Source organism: Notolepis coatsorum (assembly GCF_963971535.1).
Source record: "Notolepis coatsorum genome assembly, chromosome: 11".
Classification (NCBI taxonomy): domain Eukaryota; kingdom Metazoa; phylum Chordata; class Actinopteri; order Aulopiformes; family Paralepididae; genus Notolepis; species Notolepis coatsorum.
In genome coordinates, this window is record NC_140175.1 from 93,581,389 (window position 1) to 93,609,068 (window position 27,680).

The following is a 27,680-nucleotide window of genomic DNA, read 5'->3' on the forward strand; positions in this document are numbered from 1 at the left end:
AGCAATATACCGAGCTATAATGAACAGCAAGGGACACACGACCGATTACATAAGGGAGAAATGGGAGAGAGAACTAGAGATAGAAATAACAGGGAAGGAATGGGGGAACATATGCGAGGTGCAACATTCAACAACAGGATCGAGGATATGGAAAGAGTTTGGATGGAAAAACATAATCAGATTCTTTATAACCCCAGAGCTGAAGGGAAAATATGCACCAACACAAAGAGCATGCTGGAGGATGTGTGGGAAGGAGGGGGCAAATCACACGCACATATTCTGGGGATGTCAGAAGCTGAAGGGGTATTGGGAGGAGATAGGGGAGGCAATGATCAGAATATTAGGATACGGGTTACCACAAACAGGACTGGTGCTTTACTTAGGAGACCTGACACACGAGGGAATACAAGGGGGGGACAAATATTTAATAAAGATAATGTTGATAGCGGCCAGAAAAGCAATAACGAGACTGTGGTACAAAGAAGACCCACCGACAATAGCACAATGGGTAGGAATAGTGGAAGAGATACAGGATATGGAGAGGATAACACACATGCTGAGGTTACAGGAAGAGAAATTTGGAGAAAGATGGGGAAAGTGGGAGGATTACAAGGGGAACGAAAACGACATCACAGAGGAAGAACCAAATACATCACAAGAGGGCGAAGGGTAAAGGAGGAAAGAGGTTCAAAGAGGGTCTCTAAACCCATGTCACACACTTAACACTTTGATTGCCTAAGGCTAAATTCATGATATACCATCCGTTGCCAGCTCTATTTAACATGGATAAGTTCCCCTTCTTTGCAGAGCTATAACTTTTTAAATTCTATTGCCAGATTGCCATTATTAGGGCCCATTCAAGGTCCTATATGTATTGTTCATTGTGTAGCAACGTTAAACTTTTTCATTCACATATTCATAGTAAAATATGGTCTAAAGTATAAGTATGTTTTCATCTCTTTCTGCAGCTTTCTCCAGAACGTGATTTATAGCCCCAAATGCATTATATTGATGATGAAATACAGTTTGGTAGGAATCTGTGCGAGATCAAAAATTTCAATTGGACGTACTTCTAGAAGTTTCTACGTATCATCTGATGATGACCGGATGGGCGGGGGATCGTTTATAATTCCGTGGGCAGCGTTATATCATTCATCTAGTGTGGGTGATATGATCATCAGAGCAGTTTATATCGAACACGTTAAAAAATAACGCTGAATCTTACCGTATCTTCCTCACGCCGTTGGGCGATGAGCGTGGAACAGACATTTTCCTATTATGGGATATAGAAATATCGGGTCCATTTCCAGCTTGTATAATAGTATATACGTCCAAATCATGTTGTTTATCGAGTTATTCGCAACGGATCGCTATGTATTGTGACGAGCTAGAGTGCCGGAACCTATAGCGAGTGCCCGGAAGTAATATGGGCGAATAGCACATCGTCCATGTAACATCCTCTTTGGCGATTGCGCCGATCGGCCACCAGATGGCGCTCTTGAGCCGCTAGAGGGTTCTGTGGGGCTTTTTGGTGGGTCTCTTTTTGGATGGGAAATATGAATCCGATCACAGATTTTTGAAATATTGATATCAAAGACGAGTTACGGCGTCTTCGGCAACTTGAGCATGGCGGGGAAGGACGCCTAAAAGCGTCTTCCGGCAATCAAAGTGTTAATGTTTTACAATTGTTCTATGTTTTTTTAAGTCAGTATTTTTATTTTTCGTCTTTTGGGCATTACATTTTTTTTTTATTATTTATGTCTGTTTAATAGTGTTGTTGAAGTTATTGTATATGTTGTGTTGTTTGTCTCAATAAAAATGTAAGTAAAAAAAAAAAGAAAGAGCAACATGGCCACCGTGTGAATATGGTCAATTGTCCAATTCTTTGGACTAGTAGTGTATTGGATTAGATTGGATTCAAATTTATTGTCATTATATAGCACAACAAAAAGAAGTTTGGCATCCAACCAGAGTGCAAACGTAACGGTAAAGTGCAATAGTGATATACAATTGTATATACTAATATACAGGTGATTCAACTGGGTATAAGATATATGAATTAGTACTACTAAGTAATAGTGGTGATCAGATGTATGTACAGAGTTGTAGTATCAATATGTACAGTGATACAGGTATAAAGACACCATGGTAGAAGGTAGGAAGTCATACTGGCCAGCAGTGTAACTAGTAAGAGTAGGATACTATTCTGATGCCCCCCCTCTCATCACTCCAGATGTTCAACCCGACGTTGCTGCCACCTGGCCCTGAGGGTCCTGCCATGCCTGATGGCTCCCATTCAGGGGAGGTGAGACCATTCCCCCCAGCCATCTATAGGCCGCTGCTCTAGCTACCATCAATCAACCCTTCATGCCCCCATCAAAACATGACGCTCCACTCCTAACAGTCAGTGTGTGTGTGTGTGAGAGAGAGAGAGAGACATGTTTGAGTGAGCAAGTTAAGACTGTGTGAGGGCCGGCTGGGTAGCGCAGTGGACTAAGCACTCGTCTACCACTGCAGAGACTCTGGGATCGAATCCAGCTGTCAGCGGTACCTCCGGCATGGTCAGTCGTCCCTACTAACACAATTGGCAGTGTTAGCGGGTGGGGTATGTCTCCTGGTCGTTGTAAACTGCGACTCCTACTGGTCGGTCGGGGCACCTGTTCAGCAGGGAGGGGATCTGGGGGAAATAGCGTGAACCTCCACATGCGTTGCGTTCCCCCAGTGAAACTCCTCGCGGTCAGGTGAAAAGAAGCGGCTGGCTGACTCCACATGTATCGGAGGAGGCATGTGGTAGTTCTACACCCTCCCCAGGCCGACAGTGGGGCAATGCGCGCAACGACCAGGAAGGGATTGGCATAACGGCTAAATTGAGATGGGTGAAAAATACAGAAAGCCCACATTTATATATAAAATAAATAAAAAAAGACTGCGTGAGAGAGTAGGTGAAAATTAAGGTTTGTGTATTGTGTGTGTATTCATGGCATGTCGACTTCAAATCTTTTCCTCATAATCATGCAAATGCCTGGGGCAGGACACAATGTAAAGTCTCCGTTCCATTGGCTGTTAAATTCCTGATTATCTTCCTTGTGTGTCGTGCATTTATGGAAAAAAAGAAACATAAATCTCTGCAGATTCTTTACATTTACTTTCTGAACTGGTGCAGAGGCAGGCCTAATCCAAATGCATGGGAGATGAATTAATCTGGGTGTGTGGTTTGTGTTTTTTGTCCGTTTGTTTTATTCCCCCCCCCATCCCCCTTGCTGTCTTTAGCTCTCACGTTCTAGCTCAATGAGTTCCTTATCACGTGAAGTGAGTCAGCATTTAAACCAGGTACCTCTAGCCGGGGCCACAAGCGCCCGCCCCCCACCACCACCACCACCCTCCCCTCTCACACTCACCTGCCAGCCACGCCTGACAACACCCACCTCCTCAAGCACCCAGCCCATCACATGGCATGAGTGGCACGCCTCTCCAGACGCACCTACAGCCTCGCCCCACCCATCCAGCTCCAGAAGCCTGCCTGCCTGCCTGCCTGGTCTCCAGCATCACTCACTCGACTCTGTTTTAGCAGTGTGTTTTTTTTATTCAACCACGCAGCCGCACCGGTTGCCGACAATTTCATAATTACCCGACCACACGAAAGAGTCCCTTTTTTCCTTTTCTTTTTTTGGTATCGTGTTTAAAGGCAACTGTACACAAAAGGCAATGGGACGGCCAGAGAGAGAGTGAAGCATGCTGGAGACTTAACGCAGGGCCACCCGTGCCGACATTAACCCTATATACACCGCTTTGCATGCTTCACTAAAACCCAGCGGAAACCTGCAGTGTCTGTGTTAAAAAACGCCTCGTCATTCCCTCTTCATAACCGTGATGATGTGTTGTGATTATGTCACACCGGGAAGTGGGATGGCGTCATCCACTCTCTGTTCAGTGTCCCCCCCCCCCCCCCCCCCCCCATCTACACCTCCATGGGTTAAACGTGTGGAAGAGGCACACTGGGCCAGGGGTGTACTTGAGTAATTGTACGTTGTTACAATACTTAAGTACTGTGTTTGGGGATTTGTACTTTACTCGAGTATTATTAGGTTTGTATACTTGTACTTTTACTCAATTACATTTCAGAGAAAAAAAACGTACTTTTTACTGCTCTCGCAGGTCCAACAATTTAATTAGTATATTTGTTTCTCTGGCTGAACTAACGTTAACGTTATTAATCCTGCGGCCGCACTTTATTTAAAAACAGCCAATCAAATCCCCATCAATGGAAAATTAACCCGCCCATACCCATGCTGATTGGTCCTTGTGCAAGACTAGAAAGCGGGGATCTTTGATTAAACACCTGCTATCAGAAGAATAGACAGTCAGAAAAAAAGTTTTAACTTTTTAGTACTTTTAACATTTAAAAGTAGAAACGTTTTTTACTTTTACTTGTGTTTTTAGCCAGATACTCTGACTTTTACTTGAGTAAGATTTTGAGACTGTACCCATACTTTCACTTAAGTATAATTTCTGGGTACTTTTTACACTCCTGCACTGGGTGTCACACAAAGCCATCTTGTCTTGCGTGTTGTTGAGGTCACCAATAGTAATCTGACCTGGTCTTTTTTACAGGCTCCTCCCGCCCAGGTAGCTCCGCCCACCGGAGGCGTGACCTTTTATAACCCTGCCCAGTTTGCACAGGTAAGGAATCAGGGAAGGGAAGAAGGGGAGGCGACTCTGCACTGTGGATGGGAACTGTGAACTTGACCTATCTCAAACCACGCCCTCTTTTCTTGATCCTCCAATCACAACAGTTGCCCTCAGAGGATCGTGAAAAGAGAGCAGGGTTCCAGATGGGTCCATTGGACTTTGTGTATAGGGAGGTGTAGTCTGACGTCACTTTAGTTTCCCGCGCGGTCCACCCGTATAGGGAGGTGTAGTCTGACGTCAGGGCTGGGCGATATGGCCAAAGATTTTATCACGATAACATTTTTCATATCGTTCGATATAGATAATTATCTATATTTTTTTATTAGTATAAAAAGAAAAGATTTTTTTATTATTATTATTATTTAAACAACAAATGTATGTTTATCTTGCAGCAATTCTTTGTCGTTGCTGCCATCTTTAGTGTTACAGCCCCTCACACTCCAGTTCTCAGGCTGCAGCTGGTTTGAAAGCGAAAGTAGCAAAAAAAGTGGCTGTGGCTCCAGGGGAGTTGAACAGTTCTGGCTCTGCTCGTTTCTTTTCTATCTTTTGGTGCTTTTTTGGTGGACAAACCACCGCACACATGTACCGTGACTCGCGACTGGAGACTAGCTCTGCTAGCACACATAGCCTACTGTGTACAGACGATTTCAAACTGTATTTTAAATTAGAAAGCAAACTAAATAAATGGACAAGAGAAAAATAAATCTCAATTTGGTCAGTATTGTCATTTGTACAAGCAAAGCAATTACTTTAAGTTGCAGGCAAGAAAGATAAGTCTGTCCACCGTCTCTGGTTTTAAAGCTGCCCTGTTGCAGGTCACAATAAAATCTTTTAAATTATTTTTTATATTTTTATTATCGATTATTAAAATATATCGCAATACGTCACTTTAGTTTCCCGCGCGGTCCACCCGTATAGGGATTTATCATTGGGAAAATGTATCATCGGCTATTGTAATAATTCTGCCTCATGAACATTGGCAAGCTTTCCATTTTTGCACAAAATGAGTTCCCTTCTATCACTAACATTATTGTTTAAGCATTTTTGGTTGAAATTAAATTATACGTAATTATTTTATGATTAATTGCGAATTGTTTCATGATGAGCTACAGATTGTGGATGAATACACACAGAAAGGTACACCATGCCAATGTTTATGCTTTATTTGTTTTAAACGATTTAGAAATGTGTCCATTGGAAATACATTGCAATTTCAAGCGGGGTGGACAGGCCGGAAACAACTATGATGTAACCGCTACACCTCCCTATTGCCCATTTGGAATGGTGGGGTGGGGTGATAATTTTAAATAATCTGTACGCATGTCATACCCCAGTTCTGGTACCACAATTACAACTGTTCCTCCAGTTTTCCTTCATGTAAGGAACCAGGAAGTGTCCAAAAGTTTAGGAAAAGTGTTCCGTGACCTGAAACGTATTAATCCATTTTGATCCGTTCCACTCCCTCATCTCTCCTCTCCTCTTCCAGACGAGCGCCCCGTCAGGAGCAGGAGGGGGAGCAGGAGCGCGGCTGCGGTCGGGCCGGTTGGGCGGACAGCGGCAGTACTGAAGTAATCATCATCCAATAGACGGCGTCAGAAAACAGACTTGATTTGGATTGAATGATATCCGGCCTGGGAGTGACTGAAGCACACGGACAAGAATGCTTTCTTTCTGAAGGACCCTCCTCCCCCACCCCCACATACTCTTAGACGAGGCAATACCGTTGTCGTCGTCGTCGGAAGTGACTGAAACCACTCTCTCATCTCTTGCTTTACTTTTTTTTTTTTTTTAAACAGGCAAGGCGTCGTCATAGAAGGGCTTCTTCCCCCCGACCCACAACCGAGCGCTCGATCTCAAGCGCACGCAAGCGATCAACGCATGGGCGCGTCTAAAATACGCTCCATACATTCATATACCGTACATATTTCCCTGCTCATACATCCATATTGCCAAGACAACACACACCGTACAGTGGTTTGTTCTGAATTCGGTGGCTTTGAGCGGAAATCCCCCCCACCCGCCGTATCTCAATACAGTTAGCTGTGACGGAGAAAGACCTGGCCCGCCCCCCGAGGTCGCATCTCATCCCTTTGGGGTTCAGACCAGACTTGTCTGTGATTGGTTGACTCTGTCTGTCTGTCTTGTTTGTTTGTGTGAGTGAGGGAGGGGACAAAACATATTGCCTGTTAATCATATTTGTACGCTTCTGTGTGTGTGCCTCCTCTGTGTTTCCCTCTATTGATTGGAGATGGCAGAGTGTGTGTGTGTGTGTGTGGATTGTCAATAGTGCAATGTCTGCTGTGTTGTTCCCGCCTCTTCACCACCACCCCCCTCCCCCACTCTCGGAGATGGGTTCAGGAAGGAAGTCGGGGTTCTCAGATAGAGACACAGGAAGTCGGGGTTCTCAGATAGAGACACAGGAAGTCGGGGTTCTCAGATAGAGACACAGGAAAGACTGTCCTCCAGGAGGCTGCGTGAGGGTCCAGAGTTTTTTTTTGGGAGTGTTGGAATGTTGTTCACTTTTAGATATTTATTGAAATGACCTGTCCCATCATTAACACCTTGTAACCCCCCCATCCTCCTCCTGCTGGTGTCAAGATCTCAACTCCCCAGCTAGACTTCGCGCTCCTTTTCCTGCTCTCCTGAGAAGTGTGAGAACTCGAGGAGGAGCGAGGAGTGCTCTTCAGAAAACCGCAGGATTCAGGACTTAAAGAAAAAGAATAACCCCATTTTTAAATGTCATAAAAAAAACATAAATCTATCCAAATATTTGTATATCTGATTGATTGTATTTATGAGCTGTAGTCATAAAATCGTGTGGAGAGCAACTAATTTTTTTCCCCCTTTTGATTATTTTTGATGAAATGCATTTATGATTCATAATAAATAATATAATGTCTTGGATTCACATTCAGATGATTTTTATCGGATGCTTCTGCAGATTAACGTTAAAGAATCCCGTCATCTAATCGAGAGATTCTACTCAAACTCGACTGCCATTTCATCTTATTTTGCTGTTGTGGTTTTGTTTTATCGTGTCATTTGGTGTTCTCTCCCCGAAATCCCTCGCTTGTCCTTGGTTCCTGATATGTTTCTGTGTAGAGACCACCCCGATTATGATTTTCGAAGTACCCCCTTTTCGTTTGAGAAAAACTTGATTTTAAGTGTTTAGAGTTCATCATGTAAGATTCTTGACAAAAATTAAGACAAAAATACAGTAATAAAAGATATTTTTGCGCTCTTTAGCACTTTGAAGGATGTGTATAGGTTTCTTTCTTTTATCGTGGACTTTCACTGAGGATAGAGCTATCTGATCCATAGCACAAGATCGACTATTTTAGAATATATAATAGTACGTGTATGACTTAATTAAAATCAAATTGGAAACATGATTAATTTAGCCACAGATTTTGGGTGAAAAACCCTCTGATATAACAGGGACGAAGTCTACCTGGTAGTCATAAATTAGCTTGTGCTAACACTAGTGTACAGTAGCTGCCATATTTTCTACATAGAAATGGCAAAGCATTGATCAAAGTTAGCCCATTAACTACACGGCTTATTTGTGGATCATTCCCCATGGTGGCTGGCAGGCAGAAAGTGAACTCCAATATAATAAACATCTGTATATATACAAAGACATTTCGCTGTATTTTACAAAATATTAGTGCAGTATAAATACAATACCAAAAGCTACAATTAAATTGTTATCTGGTGTTCATGGCTGAACATCTAGCAAGAATAATTTTGATCAGTCATTGGTCCGTCATTATTAAGCTGGAGCAATACCACTTATTGGTTGGTAATATATATGATTGCTATTCAGAAAATGTTACATTTGAATGAAAAAAACAAAAACAAACGATTTGATACAAAAAAAGGGGGGGGGCGTATCTTCAGTCTGAAAATCTGCACAAAATCAGCTTCTTCATTCGCTTAAGCGTTTGGCTTTATGGAAGATGCTTCCTAGGCTCTTTCCATTCTGGTTCGGGTCAGGCAAGCCGTCTATAACATGGATGAGAATTGCTGTCGAGGGCACAACAGTCGTAGTACTTGTCCGGGGGGAGAACATGGCAGCCTTATCGTCGTTCAGTATCGTTGCACCGTGTTCACTGAGCACACTGTCCGGCCGTTAATGTGAACGTTTTATTTTATTTTAACGCACGTCCTCTTCTGTTCCAATACTTCCGATGACCTTTCTTAGGTTCCCAACATTGCTTGTGCTTTCTGAACGGCGCCCTCCAGCATGACTCGGTCACCGAGCATCTGTTTTAGGACGGCTGGGTCCATCTCCAGCAGCATCCCTGAAAACAGTCACATAAGAAGAATCCTTTAACCTGTTAAGCTGTAGGAATATTTCGTCTAAAGGTACATGCCTAAGTAAATGGAAGATTGCTCCACTTCTGCAAGGTCAATTTGCATGTTCTTGGTATCTAGGAACATCTAGGGACCTGGTGGTATGTATTTCCAGTATCAGAAATATTGTGTCCGTTACTAGGCTGAGTAAATTGTAATGAAGAAAAGGAGAATATAAATTATGATTTATTTTTGCATCTTTGATGGTGAATAATACCATGTTAACACTTTGACTGCCGGAAAACGCTTAAAAGCGTCATTCCCGGCCATGCTCAAGTTGCCGCAGGACGCTTTACAGCGTCCTTATATCAATATTTCAAAAATCTGCGATCGGATTCATATTTCCCCTCCGCTGGCCTGAGATCCACCAGGAGGACCCACTGAGCTCTCTGGCGGTTCAGGAGCGCCATCTGGTGGCCGATCGGCGCAATCGTTTAACAGGAAGTGCAGTAGAGGTTGTGCTGGTCGGCCGTATTACTTCCGGGCACTCGCTATAGGTCCCGGGACTCGATCTCGACACACTACATAGCGATCGATTGCCAATAACTCGATAAACAACATGATTTGGACGTATATACCATTATACAAGCTGGAGATGGACCGGGTAAATCGACATCCCATAATGGTAAAATTTCTACTCTACGATGATCGCCCAACGGCGCGCGGAGACTGGGGTGAGTTTTAGCGTGTAAAATTACCGTCTTCGATACTAACTGCTATTATCAACATTTGACCCACATTAGATGATTGGTATAACGCTGCCCACGGAATTATAAACGCCCCCTAGCCCATCCGGTCAACATCAGATGACGTGTAGTAACTTCTAGAAGTACGTCTAGTTGGAATTTTTTATATCGCGCTGATTGCCATAAAACTGTATTGCATCATCAATATAATGCATTTGGGGCTATAGATCACGTTCTGGAGAAAGCTGCAGAAAGAGATGAAAACATACTTATACATTAGACCAGTGGTTCCCAAAGTCGGGGTCGCGACCCAAAGGTGGGCCGCGAGCAGCCACGGGTGGGCCGTGAGATGATTTAAAAAAAAATAAAAAAAATAAAAATAAAATAATTTTTTTTTTTTATTTTTTTTTTTTTTTTTTTTTTTTTTGTCAGGCCACTGAACTTAGAAGCAGACCAGGACAGTGTTTCTAGTTGTATTCTAAAATTCTATTCTATTGTATTCTAAAATGTGACTATATGGTTTTATATTAAATAAACAAAAACGAAAAATCTACTTATTTCAATGAACATTTCAAACTAAATAACAGATTATGCACATAAAACGCTGAAAACAACCGAAGCAACAATAGTATTTTAATGAGGCTATTATTATTATCATTATTATTTTGCAACAAGTTAGCCCTCTCATAAATAGCACATATAAATGAATAACTAACTTGAACTAACTTAATAGGATTGAAGTGATATTTGGCTTAAAAAATCGGTCGCATGGCAAAAAAAAAAAGCCTGACGATGTGCATTGGGCCGCGGCTCTCTGATGCCTTATTTTCTGGGCCCTGGCCTGAAAAGTTTGGGAACCCCTGCATTAGACCATACTTTACTATGAATATGTGAATGAAAAAGTTTAACGTTGCTACACAATGAACAATACATATAGGACTTTGAATGGGCCCTAATAATGGCAATGTAGCAATAGAATTTAAAAAGTTATAGCCCTGCAAAGAAGGGGACTTTCTCCATAGACAAATAGAGCCGGCAACCTACGGTTGATAATGAATTTAACCCATGGCACCCAAAGTGTTAAATCTGCGGGGTATGAGAAAATGCTCCCTGAGCTCATTCACCACCTTATTGAGATCATGTGTACAAAAAATCTAAGCAAATGAATAAAGGGAAGATGATTAAACAGAAGGATTTGTAGATACAGTAATAAATGATAATCGTTTTTAATTATAAATTCATATTTGACCTTGAACTTGACTTTTTTTTTTTTTTTTTTTTAACTTCATTTTTTAGCGTTTATCGCTTTTTCTGGTCAAGCATGACCGACAGAAACAGGTTGAATGGGATATAGATCAGGGGAAGACACTGAGAAAATACGGCGAGTCCGGGAGTCGAACTCGTGTACCCCAGATCCGTGACGAGCACGGTTGTCCCCGACGCCGAAATAGCGCCGAGATACGCGGTGAGCTACGGGAGCTCCCCTGAACTTGACCTTATTATGGCCAAATCATACATCCATGGATAGGGGAAATGCTCCTCTTTCCAATGACAGGGTTGAATCTGGATTTAGTCATTTCCTTGCGGTTTTACGATAATTAGCATTTTCCGATAAATTCGTATTTCCGATAAATCGTATAAAACATCGGTAAAAATGAAAATATACACTTTGACTACTGTTTTTGATAGGGTTATGGTCTTTAAAAAATTTAAAAACATTAACCTCTTAACACTTTGGTTGCCTAAGGTTAAATTAATGATATACCATAGATTGCCAGCGCTATTTGTCTATGGAGAAAGTCCCCTTCTTTGCAGGGCTATAACTTTTTAAATTCTATTGCTACATTGCCATTATTAGGGCCCATTCAAAGTCCTATATGTATTGTTCATTGTGTAGCAACCTTAAACTTTTTCATTCACATATTCATAGTAAAGTATGGTCTAATGTATAAGTATGTTTTCATCTCTTTCTGCAGCTTCCTCCAGAACGTGATATATAGCCCCAAATGCATTATATTGATGATGAAATACAGTTTGATGGCAATCAGCGCGATATAAAAAATTCCAACTAGACGTACTTCTAGAAGTTACTACACGTCATCTGATGTTGACCAGATGGGCGAGGGGGCGTTTATAATTCCGTGGGCAGCGTTATACCAATCATCTAATGTGGGTCAAATGTTGATAAAAGCAGTTAGTATCGAAGATGGTAACGTTACACGCTGAAACTCACCCCAGTCTCCGCGCGCCGTTGGGCGATCATCGTCGAGTAGAAATTTTATCATTATGGGATATATTATTACCCGGTCCATCTCCAGCTTGTATAATGGTATATACGTCCAAATCATGTTGTTTATCGAGTTATTGGCAATCGATCGCTATGTAGTGTGACGAGCTAGAGTGCCGGAACCTATACCGAGTGCCCGGAAGTAATATGGCCGACCAGCAAAACCTCTACTGCGCTTCCTGTTAAGCGGTTGCGCCGATCGGCCACCAGATGGCGCTCCTGAACCGCCAGAGAGCTCAGTGGGTCCTGGTGGATCTCAGGCCAGCGGAGGGGGATTATGAATCCGATCGCAGATTTTTGAAATATTGATATAAGGACGCTGTACAGCGTCCCCCGGCAACTTTAGCATGGCCAGGAAAGACGTCTAAAGACGGGTCCCGGCACTCAAAGTGTTAACCCTTTCAGTGCCAGCGACGACATATCTCGTTTTATCAGACCCCCCATTGAGTGCCGACGACGACAAATGTCGTTTGTTTGCCGTATTTTTTTTTATTGGCGATTTGAATTCATATTTCATCAATCGAGCCTCGGGTTAGTGCTGCAGAGTCTCTCTGAGCTCAATTGGGAAGATACCGCCCCCTATCGTCTCTCCCTGTGTAACTGCACCTTATCAGCTCAGACTGATACAGGGGGAGTGGTTAGTTTGCTCATTTAATTTTTCCGTCAAGGCATCTGAAGAGACCAAGTGATCGCCGGCCCTCAGAACAGCGACGATTATGGATTTACAGTACCAACACTAATCAATAAGCGTGATCGATATTTGGAATGGCGATCAGGAATTGGAATAATCTTTTTGGATAACATCTGATCTCAGGTAAGGAATCTATTTTACCAGTCTTAGGATAATCAGACCTGTTTTCACGGAGATATAAGCGTTTGCCCTATGCTGTGTGTGGCTGTGATCGCTGATGAGGAAATAAGATAATCGATTTTTCAGCCCGCGTCTATAGCGTGCATAAGTACACATATACTATCGATAATCTAGCGTTTATTTGAAAACGATTCATAAATAGGCCGAAAAATGACAACGTTTGTGTGTATTCTAGAATATTCCAGTAAATGCCTTTTATCACAGAATCTTTATATTTTCAAGGGCTTTTCTAAATGCAATGAACCGATAAAAAAACAATCCGTTTCGACAATGTTGACTGCAAACAAGTCATTGATAAACAACAGGCAGATTAGACACATAACCATAATTTAAGAGAGAGAATATGCGTTCACAACGCTATCATTGAAGTCGGTGGTGGCATTTAACGGGGTTTTACCATGTTCACCAGTGGTAATCAAAGTGTTAACATCCAAGGGCCCACATGTGGACGATTCTTTGCCGACCTCTAGTGGCTCGGGTGTGCATTTATTTTAATACAATAATAGATCGAATTAAAGCCCTATTTGTTGCCTGTCGATTGCCCTTTCAGGTGACAAAAAGCCGTTCAGCGGTTCTCGAGTTACATGCCGATATGTGAGGCGTGCCCCAAAGTACGCAAAAGTATACATTACCACCCCCGACTCCCGGGGCTCTAGCTCCGTCAATCATTTGGCGATCTCGAAAATCTTTGCACAGGGTTGTAGCCAATGAGTGTGGCTTTCCAATGATACCCCATGATATGATACGATCTCTATTGATCGATTTATGATAAAGAAAAGCAGGGTCCCCTATATACCTCAAAAACAGAAACATCGCTGAAAGCTATTTGGGCTTTACATAAGTCTTATTGAAGTCCATTAACCCTTTCACTACCACACTACAAAAGGTTAACCTTTCACTACCACACTACAGACTGTTAACACTTTGTCGTGTGGCAGTGAAAGGGTTAACCTTCTGTATTGTCGCAGTGAAATGGTTAACCATGTGGTAGTGAAAGGGTTAAAGACTTGAAATTCCCTAGGAAGACCTGACGGGAGCTGAGAGACATGTGGGTGAACGCCCCCCCCTGCACCTGGAGTGAGAGACATGTGGGTGAACGCCCCCCCCCCCTGCACCTGGAGTGCCAGCTGACCTGTTATGCCGTTTGCATGAGCCGGATCCATCTGCTGCACTAACGTGAACAGCCCCTCCCCCAGCCTCTCTCTGTCGTCACAGTCCGACGAGTCGCCAATGTCCTCCACGTTCTGTCTGAAAGCAAATGGCGTGCGTATTATAACGTGAAGGAAACATGCCTCCTGGCCAGCACACATCCCCCGGTGGTGTGAAGTAACAAAGCAAAAAGTACTTTGTTAACAGTACTTGAGTTTTTTTGGGGAGTATCTATACTTTACTTTTGAGTTTTTATATGTATTTCGACTTTCACTTTTACTTACTCTACAATGATACCTTTACTCCACTACATTAACATTGGACGCCTTCGCTACTCTATACAAGATAAAATGGGAATATAACAGCGGCCTTGCACGGAATGTTTGTGTCATTCTCTTTCTTCCAGGATGGCTGCCTGTAACTATTGGTAACCACTTTCAAAAAGGAAATTCCTCATTTCGGTGCAGTGGTAGAGTAGGTAAAACACTGGAAATGCATGCTATTGCTATTCTACATTTACAAGATCCAGTGATAAGACACCAAATCATTATGTTTTTGTTATATATACTGTATATATATATATATCTTTTTCATAAATCAATACATAGCAACTAGGGGTGTAAATATTTGACCCCACAATGATTAGATTCGATTACGATTCTACAATTCAATGCATCATGAAATCTCTTCATTTGACCACGATTCTATTTGATTTGATACATTTTCGATCAGTTAATTCCCCAAAAAAATTTGAATACACAAATGTGGCTGGGGAAACTGATTCACTCAGCATGAATGGACTATAGGTAAATAAAAAAATCTACCAAAAAAAAAAAATAATAAAGAAATTATAAATCGATTCTAACATTTTCAAATCGATGCAGTTGAATAGTCACCTTAGGATCGATGCATCAATGCATTGTTACACCCCTAATAGCAACTATTGCTTTGCACATGGCAAGCGCAAACGTTCCTTAAATAATGGTTGCTACTGTATGTTACAGGCAGCCATCCTGGAAGAAAGACCTACACAATATCCCGTGCAAGCCCTCCCATCATCTCATTGTGATATAATATAAGGTTATCCGGACTCTGTGTATTTGCGGGAGAACAACTGGCACTCTCGTCAAGACAACCAGAGGCAAATCTCCCACAAGACAACATAGCCGTTTGCAATTGTGAATATTCGTCAGTCTCTGGAAACATTACGATGAATGCAGCTGCCTCGTCCATCGGCGACACTGTAAGGCTGTCCCCGAAGCCTGTTTTTGGGACTCGTCAGGGTTTTTCGAACAAACGTTCGAACCTTCGTTTTTAATTAAAAAACTAAAAATAAGCTAAAAATAGATTTGATCAAAAAGATTTTAAAAACTTTTCTTTTATTCAAAATACAAAATTCAAATGTTTTTATTTTTTATTTTTTTTTATCTTTCTTCCCCTCCCTTTTCCCGATTTTTCTCCCATCCCACCCTTCCTGGTTGTTGCGTACTTTCCCCTACTGATGGTCCGGGAGACCGGAGACTGTCACATGCTTTCCTCCGACGCATGTGCAGCCTGGGGCAGGCCAACCTGGCCGCGCAGGTTCTCACCGGGGAGAGTGTAGCATGTGGGAGGCCACACTATCTCTCCTTAGTTCCAACCCTTGCTGAGCAGGCGCCCCGACCGAACTGTAGGGGTCGCTGTCCACAACGCCCAGGACCCACCCTTCAGCTTTCCCACCCCCTGATACAGCCGATTGTATCAGTGTGAGAGGCCAGCCAAGCTGATAGCAACGCCGGGAGCTGGATTCGAACAGGCGAATCCAGTGTCTCCCGGTGTTGGTGACGAACGTAATCTCTGTGCGCCACCTGCCCCCCCCAAAATTCGAATGTTGATTTAGAATTCGAATGCCAACGTAACACACGAAGGTCCGACACTGCCACGCCGGCACCTGTTAGAGCCCGTTGACGCCCCCCTAACCCCCCCCGGACTACACTTGAGAAACACTGTTGCTGCCGATAAAAACTGTATTGCACATTGCATTTCACACACTGCTAAAATGTGCACAGTGCACATCAAACACAACATACTTTTTTTGGAACTGTACATAGCCATTTTGTTATTTAAATTGTATATAGTAGAATATCTACATCCTGATCTGCACTGCACACTTTTTAGAACGGTATATATAGTAATCTTTATTTTAGTCATCTTTATTTTATTCTATGCTACATCTATTGTATTTTTATTATTGGAAGCTGCTATGGTCGAGGGAGCACAATAAATAGAATTTCACTCTTCTTGCTGTAAAGTACTGAAATAAGTGACAATAAAGGAATCTGAATCTGTTAGTGATAGTTTGGGCTGGAGGAAGATGAACACCCGTGGTCGTGTCTCCTAAATGTGCTTGCCTTTGTATGGATCAAAGATTCATCCTTGTTACGTGTGGGGGTGTGTTTGTGCCCTGATCAGGTGTTCCCAGTGTGTGATGTGTTATGTCTAGTTGTAGTTCCCTGTCCTGGTCTTGTAGTCCTTATCGTTTCCCTCCCAGGTGTGTCTTGTCTCGTCATTCCCTCATGTATGTTGTGTTCTTCCCTGTGTGAGATGCTGATCCTGTTTGTACAGTCCTGTGTTTTGTTTGTCATTATTTTATGTTACTCCTTGATTTACAAAACCATGGTAACTATAATTGAATATCTTTTGTTGGTTACTTTGGCTACCGTCTCCTCATTATGTTACATTGACAAGACAAACGAGCATTCCTTCAGTCAATGGTAACGTAATAATCCTACAGAATGAAGTGCCTCTTGTGTGTGAGAACACAGAATTCTCCATCGGACCTTAAAAAAAATCTGGCTGTTTAGTTTCTTTGTACTTTTACTAATACTTAAGTACATTTTTAATAGGGACACACCGATCCGGCGATCCGATATTGATATCGGCCCGATATGACAAATAGCTAGATCGGGTATCGGAGACCATTTAAAACCAATAAATAACAATTCAGTACATTTATATCTGTTAATTTGTTACATTTTGTTTCACTAAGTTAGGAAAGTAATGTTTTAAGTCAAGCCTGAATGATCCCAGTCTCTTCCACACAGTGAGGCATATACAGTCTATTAATTGAACTCCGTATCGGCCGATACCCAAAGCCCAGGTATCGGTATCGGGACTGAAAAAGTTGGATCGTTGCATCCCTAATTTTTAACACCAGATACATACTTTTGAATGATACTTAAGTACATTTAATGTGAGCTACTTTTAAGAGACTTATATTCAAGTGCTTTTCTTATGGGTGACTCAAGTACTTTACACACCACTGTATGTCCCACACGACCAGGGAAATTAACATTTTATTCCATTTGACATGGCTTGAGCTGCAAACGTGTAAACAAATAGATGAAAAACGGCTCAGAGGGAAAATGCACTTTAAGATGGAGGTAAGAAAAGGGATATTATGCTATAAATGGTAAGAACACACTTACTCCTTTAGTGTCTTCAGGGCTAGATTGACCTGCTCTTGCAGGAGTGTGGGCTCTGAGAGGAGGTTCAAGACTGCTTCTTTGTGCTGCTCCAGCAGCATTCCTGCAGAGAAATGCAAAGTGCACCTAATTCTACAATCAAATATCATTGTTCATTTATAAATAATATTTTTTTTTTAAACGTGCCGTACTAATCATTGCATGTAACTGAAACGATCAATTTCAGGTGGACATTTACAGCAGATTATTGAGTTTGCAAATTGATGGAGTGGACTGACTACTCACCAGTAATTTTCTGCGCGTGGCCAGTGTTGTAGACGTCCACCAGCTCAAACAGCTGCTCCCCCAGGGAGTCGGAGGACACAGACACGTCATCTTCATCCTTAGGGGCCTCGTAACTGATATACAACATATACATAAAAACACAGGGTGCTCCATTTTTATCTAATAAAAATGCAACTGCCTTGGATGTAAAGACTAACAGCCTAAGTTTCAATAACTTCTTACGTCAAGAAATCCTTACTTTCTATTTTTCACAGTATTGATCATTACGCAGCTATGTTAACAAGTGTCTAGTACTACATGTTGAAGATCTATTCATAACTGAACACCAAATATAAGTCTCTGCTTGGAGAGCTTAGCCCCAAAAACGTTTAATAATAAGAGCCCTGCTACCGCCTAGCATTTGGGCCAGCATCCATCCAGTTATACCTAGGGATGCACCGATCTGATATTGGTATCGGTATCGGCCGCCGATATCAGTAAAATAGCTGGATCGGGTATCGGTAAAAAAATAATAATAATAAATAAAATAATAAATAACCATTCAGTACATTTATATCTAATATCTATGTGTTAATTTGTTACATTTAGTTTCACTAAGTTAGGAAAGTAATGTTTTAAGTCAAGCCTGATGTTGCCTTGCACAAAAGAATGATCCCAGTCTCTTCCACACAGTGACAGTGAGGCATACAGTTTATTAATTGAATGAAGTTTATTTTCTGTCTTTGTTTACAACAAATCAAAAACACACTTGTGATCCTTTACAATTCTTAAAAACTAAATATATTTTAATATATTTAAAAAAAAAAAAACGATAATTTATATATTTTTTTGCTTTTTTGAAGAAAGAAATTGGACTATCGGTATTGGCCGATACCCAAACCCAGGTATCTGTATCGGGACTAAAAAAGTCGGATCGGTGCATCCTAAATTATACCTGTGTCGCTGTGGCAGGTGCAAGGCCCGGAGGGCTTTCTCCAAGGCCCCAGTCAGCATGGCCTCATCCTGCAGCATCTGGGACAGAACAGGACCTGGCAGCTCCAGCAGCATGCCTGAAACACAGGAACATGATTTCTGTGGTAGTATTATACAATTATTGTATTTTAAAGGTTTGAATTTTAAGGTTTAATACAGTTAAGTATTCTTAGCTATTGTTCCTAATTTATGCAAATGACATGTCGTCAGCTTGTGACTGCAACTTGTTCCTGTTTGTGGACGACTCAGCCCTGCTGGTCTCTGACAAGAACAAGTTACAGGTTGAAAAAACCCTCAGCTCGGAACTAGGCAAAATCTGCATATGGCTCGCCGATAACAAACTATCATTACACATGGGCAAAACAGAGTCCATTCTCTTCGGTTCAAATAACAAACTCAGCAAGACCGACGGCTTCTCAGTTACAGTGGGTGACAATATTGTCACAAGGAAAGATGAAATTACCTACCTGGGTTCCATCCTAGAGGCAAATCTTTCCTGTGACAAAATGGCATCCAATGTAATAAAAAAAAGTCAACCAACGAACTAGATTGATTCTTGTACCGGATCTCCTCTCTGGTAAACAAGAATACCCTGAAGACTCTGGCAGGAGCACTCATTCAAGGGTACTACGACTATGCTTGCACCTCAGGCTCATGGTACCAAAGCACCTCAAAGGCGCTAAAAACAAAATTACAAACATCACAAAACAAACTGGTCAGACTACTGCTTGACCTTACTCCTAGAACCCACCTCACCCCTGCCCACTTTGACAACCTAGGATGGCTTAGAGAGTAGACGACAGAGTACAGCAACTTGCAATGGGCCTGGTCTACAAGATACACTACAAACAGTACTATATTTGCAAATCTGGTATGTCATAAATGTATAGATGTAGCAGTACTGACTATCTGTATGTCATGTATGTCATATATGTCCTGATGAATTGAAAATGGGGGACCCTGATGTAAACAAGACGAAAGTCTTTCTCTGGTCTGCATCCCCTTAACAATTGTGTGTATTGAGCTGTACTGTATTGTACCCATTCTGCAATCTGTTAATAAAGTTTTCAATCAATCAATCAAACCACCCAGGTACCCATGTACATGTCAAAATACTTCCCAAAGGTCAGTGAATACCACGACCACAACACCAGAGGGAGCTCCACAAATCATGTTAAACCCAGATTCGGCTCAAACAAGGGACTAAACACGTTTCGCAATTATGCCACATCAATGTGGAACGCCCTACCCACAGCTGTAAAGGAATGTGAATCACTACCCACTTTTAAAACCACTCTCAAGGAGCACCTACGGGAGACTGCAATTCGAAACTGGCCCCTGTAAATGTCCTAACCCAACCACGTGAATACTTTGACAACAAATGTTTGTTTCCACGTGCGAGTTTTGCGCTATGATTGGCCAGGTCATGTGACATGTGCGCCAATCGTGGGACAGCAAGTTCTGCGCCTATTTCCGGGTCTAACAGCCTGCAAACTACCTGGCGTTCTATCGCCATGCTCTAAGACAAACTCTAACCTTAACCAACTTCGAAAGAGTGCCTAAGCTTAACCATCGAAAGAAGGGCAGGCGTTCTATCACCATGCTCTAAGACAAACTCTAACCTTAACCAACTTCGAAAGAGCGCCTAAGCTTAACCAGTGTAGACACTTGCGGTCCCACGATTGGGCGTACATGTCACATGACCAGAAATGACCTGGCCAATCAGAGACGCGGAAACAAACATTTGTTGTCTAAAGTATTCAGGCAACCCAACCCCCTCCAATGTACAGTAAATGTCCTAACCCAGTAATACACGAGACCCTCTTCTTGGGACCAAGTAAGGTTACTTTCGTCGATAATCCAATGTACAGTTACCCCCACCCCGCCTAACCATCCCCCCCCCACCCCACCCATCCAACCACCTCCAATGTACAGTCCCCCCCCCCCCCCACCACTTTGTCATGTTTCCTTATAATGTTATATGTTATGATGTAAGTATTATGTTGCACTGTCCCAATGTAAGAACCCCAGGGAAACTACTGCAATGCTGTGTAGCTAATTGGGGATCCTAATAAATTAAACTAAACATGTATGAACCAACAAATGTACGAAGATACAAAGCCTACGACACCTACAAACGTGTCATCTAATATTACAAGGGTCCCCTCACCTGTGAGTTTTCCAGCCATCTCTGCATGTCTGGGGTATATTAGATCATACAGTTGTTCACCAACTGTCTCCAGATCTCCCCTCTCCTCCATGTCTGGCCTTTCACTTGAAGTTATAGTTTATCTGTCAAGTTACACTCCTCCACTGTTGCTATAGTTAGATGAGATAAGTAGCGTTGCAGCTCCAAAGGGGCCAACAGTACCACATTATCAACGTCTATGTTGCCACAGCATCAGCAACTATTCCATCATCGCATCATGCATCCTCCTGAGTCAGGACCTGGAGCTGTTCCAAGTCTCTGATGTGCACACATTGATCACAAATATTATAAATCTCACTTATTAAATATGCAATAATACTATTTCCTCTGCGATGGCAATCCTGTTTCTCGCGTTTAGTTCTCGACTACATATATTGACATCATTGTAACACTAAGCTAAACATTATGCGACGCTCGGGTGTAAACAGGGGTCGCGGAGTAGTGACGCAGATGCCTACGCTCCGGTGTAAACAGGGGTCGCGGAGTAGTGACGCGATTGCCTATCACGAAGACCGCTAAGTGTTGTGTCCCTCCGACATGTTCATGGATAAATAGTACCACAACGTGATGACAGATTTTATGAATAACAATACAATATTAAAACAAATATATTACAAATACTTACACGTGTGTTAATAGATGTGTATTCTACTTTAAAGACGTCGTCAAAAAAAGGGCCGTTTCAACGCGCATGGATCTATCAAATAGTCACCGTAAACGGGCTTCCGTCCTTCTCCGCTCTCTTCCTCCGCTGAAAGGTAACGTGGTGGCGTCGTGTGGTCACACATACGGCTTTTAAAGTCGACATTTACACCGTGTGTGTCTTGTTTATATCGTCAAAAGTAATACATTGTTGCTTTATACATTATTCTCTATCTCGTGTGGGGTTAACCGCCACGTAATAGTGGTGTAGTTGAATGACGTTTGAGCAGCATGTGTTAGCCTGCAGGCCTCACTGTGACTGCTGGCTAGCTAGTAGCTTAGCGTCGCATATCACTGCATGATTGAACGATGGATTGTTAAAATGTTAGCCAAACCACAACAACCCCTGTATTGGTTGGATGTAAAGTGTGAATGTTGTCTTAACGTTAACATGTCTTTAAGTATGGTGGCCATTGGCCAAACGTCAGGAGGAGACTGCTGGCACAAAACGTGCACATGATGAATTGACAGCATACTAGTTTGTCCCAAGACTGCTCTTCTTCGTCAATAACTGATAACCTGACAATTGTCTCCTGTTCTCCAGATTAGCCACCATGTCTGCTCATCTGCAGTGGATGGTCATTAGGAACTGCTCCAGCTTCCTCCTCAAGAGGAATGGACAGTCTTACAGCACCGTGAGTAGTACACCATCAAACCTGTTCTGTCAACAATGTCTTAACTACAACACACTCACAATTTCTTGATAAAGTCGAGAAGTTATGTATGCTGTGTGTATTCCAAGATAGGTGTCGTGACACGACTACTCTGGACATGATATACTTTTTTTGTATTGATTGACATGAGAAATCCATGCTAGTTGGATAACTTTAATGTGTTTTTATCAGGAACCTAACAACCTGAAGTCCAGGAACTCATTCCGTTTCAATGGACTGGTACACAACAAGACTGTAGGCGTACAGCCTGCTGCTGATGGCAAGGGAGTTGTCGTCGTGCTGAAGAAGCGTGGAGGTAAACATCCGTCTCCATCCTGTGTGGTGGGAAAGTTTCGAGTGTTTCCTGGTCTAGGCTTAGGTCTCATTCACATCTAATCACACAATGCAGGGGGAAACGCAGTTGTCCCCTTTTAAATGTGGGTAGTTATGTTGGGCTCCCGCAGTCGTTACCACGCGGGGTAACCGGGAGGGGAAAGTTGAACTGGAGTCAAAGTTTGCCGTAACGCAGCCCCTCCCCACACTGCGGTGGCCAATGGAAGCCGGGGGATTGAGGCAGTTAAAAAGCTCACGGCATGATGTCACACAAACTGCACCATCCACACCACCGCATCAACCTGCGGCGAGGTGCCACATTGTCTGATTGGATGAGAATGAGCCCTTAGCCAGAGTGCATTATGATGACGTCGGGAGAAAATATCGTAGGCCTGGGTTGTATTATGACGGGTCACACCAACACCCATAACCTAAGCCCTAGCCATATTTTCAGAATATTCACCTAAAAGTACATACCCAAGTAAATGGAAGATTGCTACACTTCTACAAGGTCCATGGTATCTAGGGGCGTCTATGGACCTCAGGGAATGTATTACCAGTGTCAGAAATATTGTGTTACTGTGCTTGCGTAAATTGTAATGAACCAATGGAGAATATAAATTATTATTATTAGGTATTTTTTTCTATCTTTTGATTGTGAATAACACCAATGCTAACATTGACAAAGTGAGAACATTTCTAATTTCTTCAGGTCACACTAACACTCTTAACCTCTTTAGACTGAGCGGTCCTTCGGCGGACCGCAAATGTACATCATGCCAAAAATCCATCTCTACAGACTTATGAATTAATGTTGTGTTTTTTTCCCCTCAAATGTAGCCAAGAGTAAAGACCCTAACCCTGTCAAAACAGCAGTCATAGTGTGTATTTTCAGCAATACGTTTGTTTACCAATAGGTTAAAGTGTTATTAGTGAAATATTATTTTTGGAAATGTGTTTAGAAACTAGCGAATATCGATGGAAGGTAATGCGCACCACCATTTTGTTTGTAGTCATATGAGGATAGGAGACCCAAAGCTGTGAATGGCGTTGGAATTTTGAAAAACGACACCCAGCTCAAGCCAGCTCCAGTCAATCATATGACTTGTGGATTCACTTTTTTATTTATCTTATTTTTTGTAGTTATCTACCATAAACCTGAACGTTATTGGCATAAATTAGAACGCAGTTAGTTTATCTACCTTTCTGTGAACGTTTAGCAAAAATCGGCGTTGCAATCTGATAAATGGCAGCACAATTTCCATTATAAAAAAAGTAACTGTACTTGCAGTAGATTTCATTCACGGTTTGTGGATCACGCCTGGTGATACTAAATCCAGATTGAACTCTGCCATTGGAAAGAGGAGATTTGGCCCGATCCATAGATGTGCGACTTAGCTATAATAAAGTCATTTATATGCCTGATATTCTATATTCTATAATAATATTTCAAATTGCATGTGTACGGATGGCAGAATTCAGTAATGTATCTACAAAACCTGTTTAATCCTCTTCCCTTTATTCATTTGCTTGGATTTCTTGTACACGTGATCTCAAGAAGGTGCCGAACGAGCTCAGTGGCAGTTGTTCATGTCTGGTCATTTTTAGCATGGTGTTATTCACCATCAAAAAGACGCTAAAAATAGAAGATATTCTCCTTTGGTTCATTACAATTTACTTAAGCCTAGTAACGGACACACTATGTCTGACACTGGGAATGCATTCCCTAAGATCCATAGATGTCCCTAGATACCAAGAACATGCAAATGGACCTTGTAGAAGTGGAGTAATCTTCCATTTACTTAGGTATGTATTTTTAGGCGGCTTTTCAGAAAATAGGGCTAGGGCTTAAGAGGTTAACTCTCGTTTCTTCAGGTCACACTAACACTCAACTCTTGTTTCTTAAGGTCACACTGTAACACTTAACTCGTTTATTCAGGTCACACTAACTCATTTCTTCAGGTCACACTAACACTTAACTCTCGCATGCTGCACACGCTCACACTTATGGTCACTTTACAAAAGGAAAGGTCACTTTAAGAATAGTATAGTATAACTCAGCGTTTCCGTTAGAACATATTCGTGCCGGTCTGTTTGTCCTGCAAGATTTCTATCCCCGGACATATTCGAGAAATGCCGGTCAGCCTGGTTTTCCTTTTTACCAGCTGAATGCCACCATCGGCGCCAATGTTAACGTTAATATCGCCTAATCTATGTTTTAAATTATGGCTATGTGTCTAATCTGCCCATCGCATTATCAAAGACTATTTTCCAGTCAGTGCTGTCAAGGCTGTTTATCGCGTCGTTTCCGTTTCAGAGCAGTTAGAAAAGCCCCCGTTTTGATATAAAAAACAGCTCATTCTGGAGCATTCTATGAAAATCGTCTTTTAGTGGAATATTCCACAACGTTGATATTCGTCGGCCTTTTTATGAATCGTTTTCAAATAAACGCTAGATGATCAATATTTTTATATTATACGTGCACGCAAGCACATTACGGCCGCGCGCGGATAATCGCCCCGTTGATTTCCTCTCGGACTTTTAGTGAAAACGAAAGAAGACATTTCACAAAACAGCTTATAACTTCATCAAACTTACTCTGATTATCCTAACACTGATAACATAGAGTCCTTACCTGACATCAGATGGTATCCAACTGGTATATTCCAATTCCTGATCACCATTCGAAAAAATCGATACGTGTATGGATCCAACGCGATACTGTAGAACTCCATGATCAGCGGGGATCTGAGGTTCCAGAATGAACTGTGTCACTGGTAACCCTGGCTGGATCAGTGAACTGGAAAATGTGGATATAATGTCGCACCTCAGCCAGGATAATTAAACTTTCCACTCGGGCCTGATATACCTGTTTGTCGTTATGGTGGCCAGACAGGCTCAAAAAAAGAAAGAAAAAAAGATTCACATCCGAGCGGCGCCATCCGCGCTTTATCAGCGTGAAGCAACATGTAATGATTGTTTCGTTCATTGCATAGGCTATTTAATTTGAGCCTATTTTAATACAATTCAAATAATAAAATTGTGCTTAGAGAAATTATTTTCACCGGACATTATGACCGGAGATATTTAAATATTCGGACTTCAACATATTTTGCCAGTCAAATACCGGTAATTACCGGCTAACGGAAACGCTGGTATAACTTGAGATTGTGCATAAAGACCCAGTGCCTCATCCGTAGCTAACAGTGTATTGCACTACCACAGGACCTAGCATGTCCTACCATGCTCTGTAAATAACCATGTACATATACCGATATGCCCTACTTTGATTACTTGTATTATTGCACAATGTCATTCTATTGGATTCTTATTATATATTATTTATTGTATTATGCACAATCGTTGCGGGCAAGACCCCCCCCCCGCATTTCATTGTATACTTGTATGCCGTGACAAATTTTCAGAACTTGTAAGTCGCTTTGGATAAAAGCGTCAGCTAAATGACTAAATGTAAATGTAAATAAAACTCTTGACTTGACTTTCTTCAGGTCACACTGTAACACTTAACTCTCGTTTCTTCAGGTCTGCGCAAACCTGCCACTGCGTATAACAAGATCACCATCAACAGGAACGCCCGCGCCACCCTGAACAGTGTCAGGCACATCATCCGCAAAAACAACTACAGGAAGGACCTGCGCATGGTGAGCTGCCCCTGTATTCTCACACGTACTTAACACTTTGACTGCCCAAGTGTAATTTCTTATTAGTCCCTTGAATGCCCACATCCACTCCAATGTTAACGTTAATATCGCCTAATCTATGTTTTAAATTATGGCTGCGTCTAATCTGCCCGTCGCTTATCAAAGACTCATTTTCCAGTCAACATTGTCATGGCAGATTGTTTTTTTATCGCTTCATTTCCGTTTTCTAGCATTTTGAAAATCACTCTATTTCTCTGGTAGACCCCGGTGTGGGTTTTTTTCCACCAATTTTCATTGAGTCTAATCCAAAAGGGTGATTTACCATCTGGGAGACGATGGGGGGGTGCTTTTTTCACATCTGAGCACCTGGGGTGACTGGATATCCAACGGTAGACTCGCTTGATGCAATATGATTTCAGATCGCTAATAAAAAATAAAAATAAAATCGTGAGCAGTGGTCATTCAACACGCGGGGGGTAAATACGAGACCTTGTGGATGGCATTCAAAGTGTTAAAGGACCGTACCAGACATTTTGTCATGTGGGTTCGAAGTCATTCTTGCCTCGATGTGTTTTTTGTATCGCAAGGAGGATGACTTGGAACCTACAAGTCAAAAAGACTTGTGTGGTCCTTTTAATACACTCTAATTAATGTCTTGGGCCAGTTCTGCTATCTACGGACTTAACGGCACTGTGTCGTAAGGCGATTCTTATGACCCTGTAATTAGGGTTGGGTACCGAACTCTACTTTTAAGGGTACCAACTGAATTACATCGGTACAAGAGAGTACCGATTCATGCTAGATCAATTGGTACAAAATGTAGCTACCTTTACATGTTTAGTATAAAGTACAAGAGTAATATAGTAGACAAGAAGAGGGAACCTTTTCCACAAATGTGTGTGTATATATAATATTACTGTCCTATCTCTTGGGTCTTTAGAAAGAACAGACGAGGTCAGAGGAATTTGATATTTACTGAGGATGGCCAGATAATGTAATACATGATCATGCGATTTATTTTGTGTAGTGTGTTATAACAAAGTTATAAATAAATAACAATGTTGAAATTGAGAAGTTTGGACTGAAATTTCATTCTTTGCTTTGAGAAAAAGGTACCGATATCAAATTCCAGGAACTGGTATCAGGTCAAATGTGAACGGTACCCAACCCTGCCAGTAATGTTCTTTGTACTGAGTTAACTGACTGCCATGTGTTTCCCCAGGCTGCTCTGCGTCGTGTCAGTGCCATCCTGAAGAGCCAGAAGCCCGTCGTGATCAGGAAGAAGCGCGCCAGGGCTGCCAAGACGGCATAATCTGATGCATAGTTATGATAAATAAATAAACAGTTTTGTTTGCGATAACA

General features: G+C 42.0%; 3 protein-coding genes across 13 annotated transcripts in view; 2 read left to right on the top strand and 1 right to left on the bottom strand.

Annotated features, from left to right (window-relative positions):
• sec16a (SEC16 homolog A, endoplasmic reticulum export factor) overlaps window positions 1-7,593 on the top strand; it is a 57,168-nt gene extending 49,575 nt beyond the window's left edge. For 7 of the 10 annotated variants that reach the window (XM_084325468.1, XM_084325472.1, XM_084325477.1 and 4 more), the window contains 4 exons: window positions 2,234-2,305; window positions 3,271-3,330; window positions 4,612-4,680; window positions 6,176-7,593. In XM_084325468.1, coding sequence (XP_084181594.1) covers window positions 2,234-2,305; window positions 3,271-3,330; window positions 4,612-4,680; window positions 6,176-6,256 — 282 coding nt within the window. In that variant the 3' untranslated portion in view covers window positions 6,257-7,593. The remainder of the gene's footprint in view (window positions 1-2,233; window positions 2,306-3,270; window positions 3,331-4,611; window positions 4,681-6,175) is intronic. The other 3 variants (XM_084325473.1, XM_084325476.1, XM_084325469.1) reach the window with 3 other exon arrangements.
• A 148-nt stretch (window positions 7,594-7,741) lies between these two features.
• On the bottom strand, window positions 7,742-21,387 carry LOC311237536 (uncharacterized protein). The gene is made up of 6 exons (XM_084325478.1): window positions 20,930-21,387; window positions 18,722-18,836; window positions 17,788-17,900; window positions 17,506-17,605; window positions 14,022-14,137; window positions 7,742-8,993 (listed from the first exon to the last, which is right to left on the bottom strand). Exons 1-6 carry the CDS (start codon window positions 21,018-21,020, stop codon window positions 8,890-8,892), a joined length of 639 nt encoding a protein of 212 aa, XP_084181604.1. The 5' UTR covers window positions 21,021-21,387; the 3' UTR covers window positions 7,742-8,889.
• Window positions 21,388-21,686: 299 nt separating this feature from the next.
• Window positions 21,687-27,680, top strand: rpl28 (ribosomal protein L28). 2 transcript variants are annotated; one of them, XM_084324706.1, is made up of 5 exons: window positions 21,687-21,726; window positions 22,215-22,305; window positions 22,516-22,639; window positions 26,200-26,318; window positions 27,541-27,680. In XM_084324706.1, exons 2-5 carry the CDS (start codon window positions 22,225-22,227, stop codon window positions 27,628-27,630), a joined length of 414 nt encoding a protein of 137 aa, XP_084180832.1. In that variant the 5' UTR covers window positions 21,687-21,726; window positions 22,215-22,224; the 3' UTR covers window positions 27,631-27,680. The 2 variants fall into 2 exon arrangements, with proteins under 2 accessions (XP_084180832.1, XP_084180833.1); XM_084324707.1 differs by lacking the exon at window positions 21,687-21,726 and adding an exon at window positions 21,787-21,810.

Bases quoted from the DNA above. Each gene is read 5' to 3' on its own strand.
- LOC311237536 (XM_084325478.1), bottom strand. From the start codon at position 21,020: ATGGAGGAGAGGGGAGATCTGGAGACAGTTGGTGAACAACTGTATGAT. The intron at 17,901-18,721 runs GTATAATTTAGG...GTTGTATATCAG, and splicing joins CACCTGCCACAGCGACACAG to TTACGAGGCCCCTAAGGATG. The intron at 14,138-17,505 runs GTAAGTGTGTTC...ATTTGCTTTCAG, and splicing joins GCCCTGAAGACACTAAAGGA to ACAGAACGTGGAGGACATTG.
- rpl28 (XM_084324706.1), top strand. From the start codon at position 22,225: ATGTCTGCTCATCTGCAGTGGATGGTCATTAGGAACTGCTCCAGCTTC. The intron at 22,306-22,515 runs GTGAGTAGTACA...TGTTTTTATCAG, and splicing joins ATGGACAGTCTTACAGCACC to GAACCTAACAACCTGAAGTC. The intron at 22,640-26,199 runs GTAAACATCCGT...TCGTTTCTTCAG, and splicing joins CGTGCTGAAGAAGCGTGGAG to GTCTGCGCAAACCTGCCACT.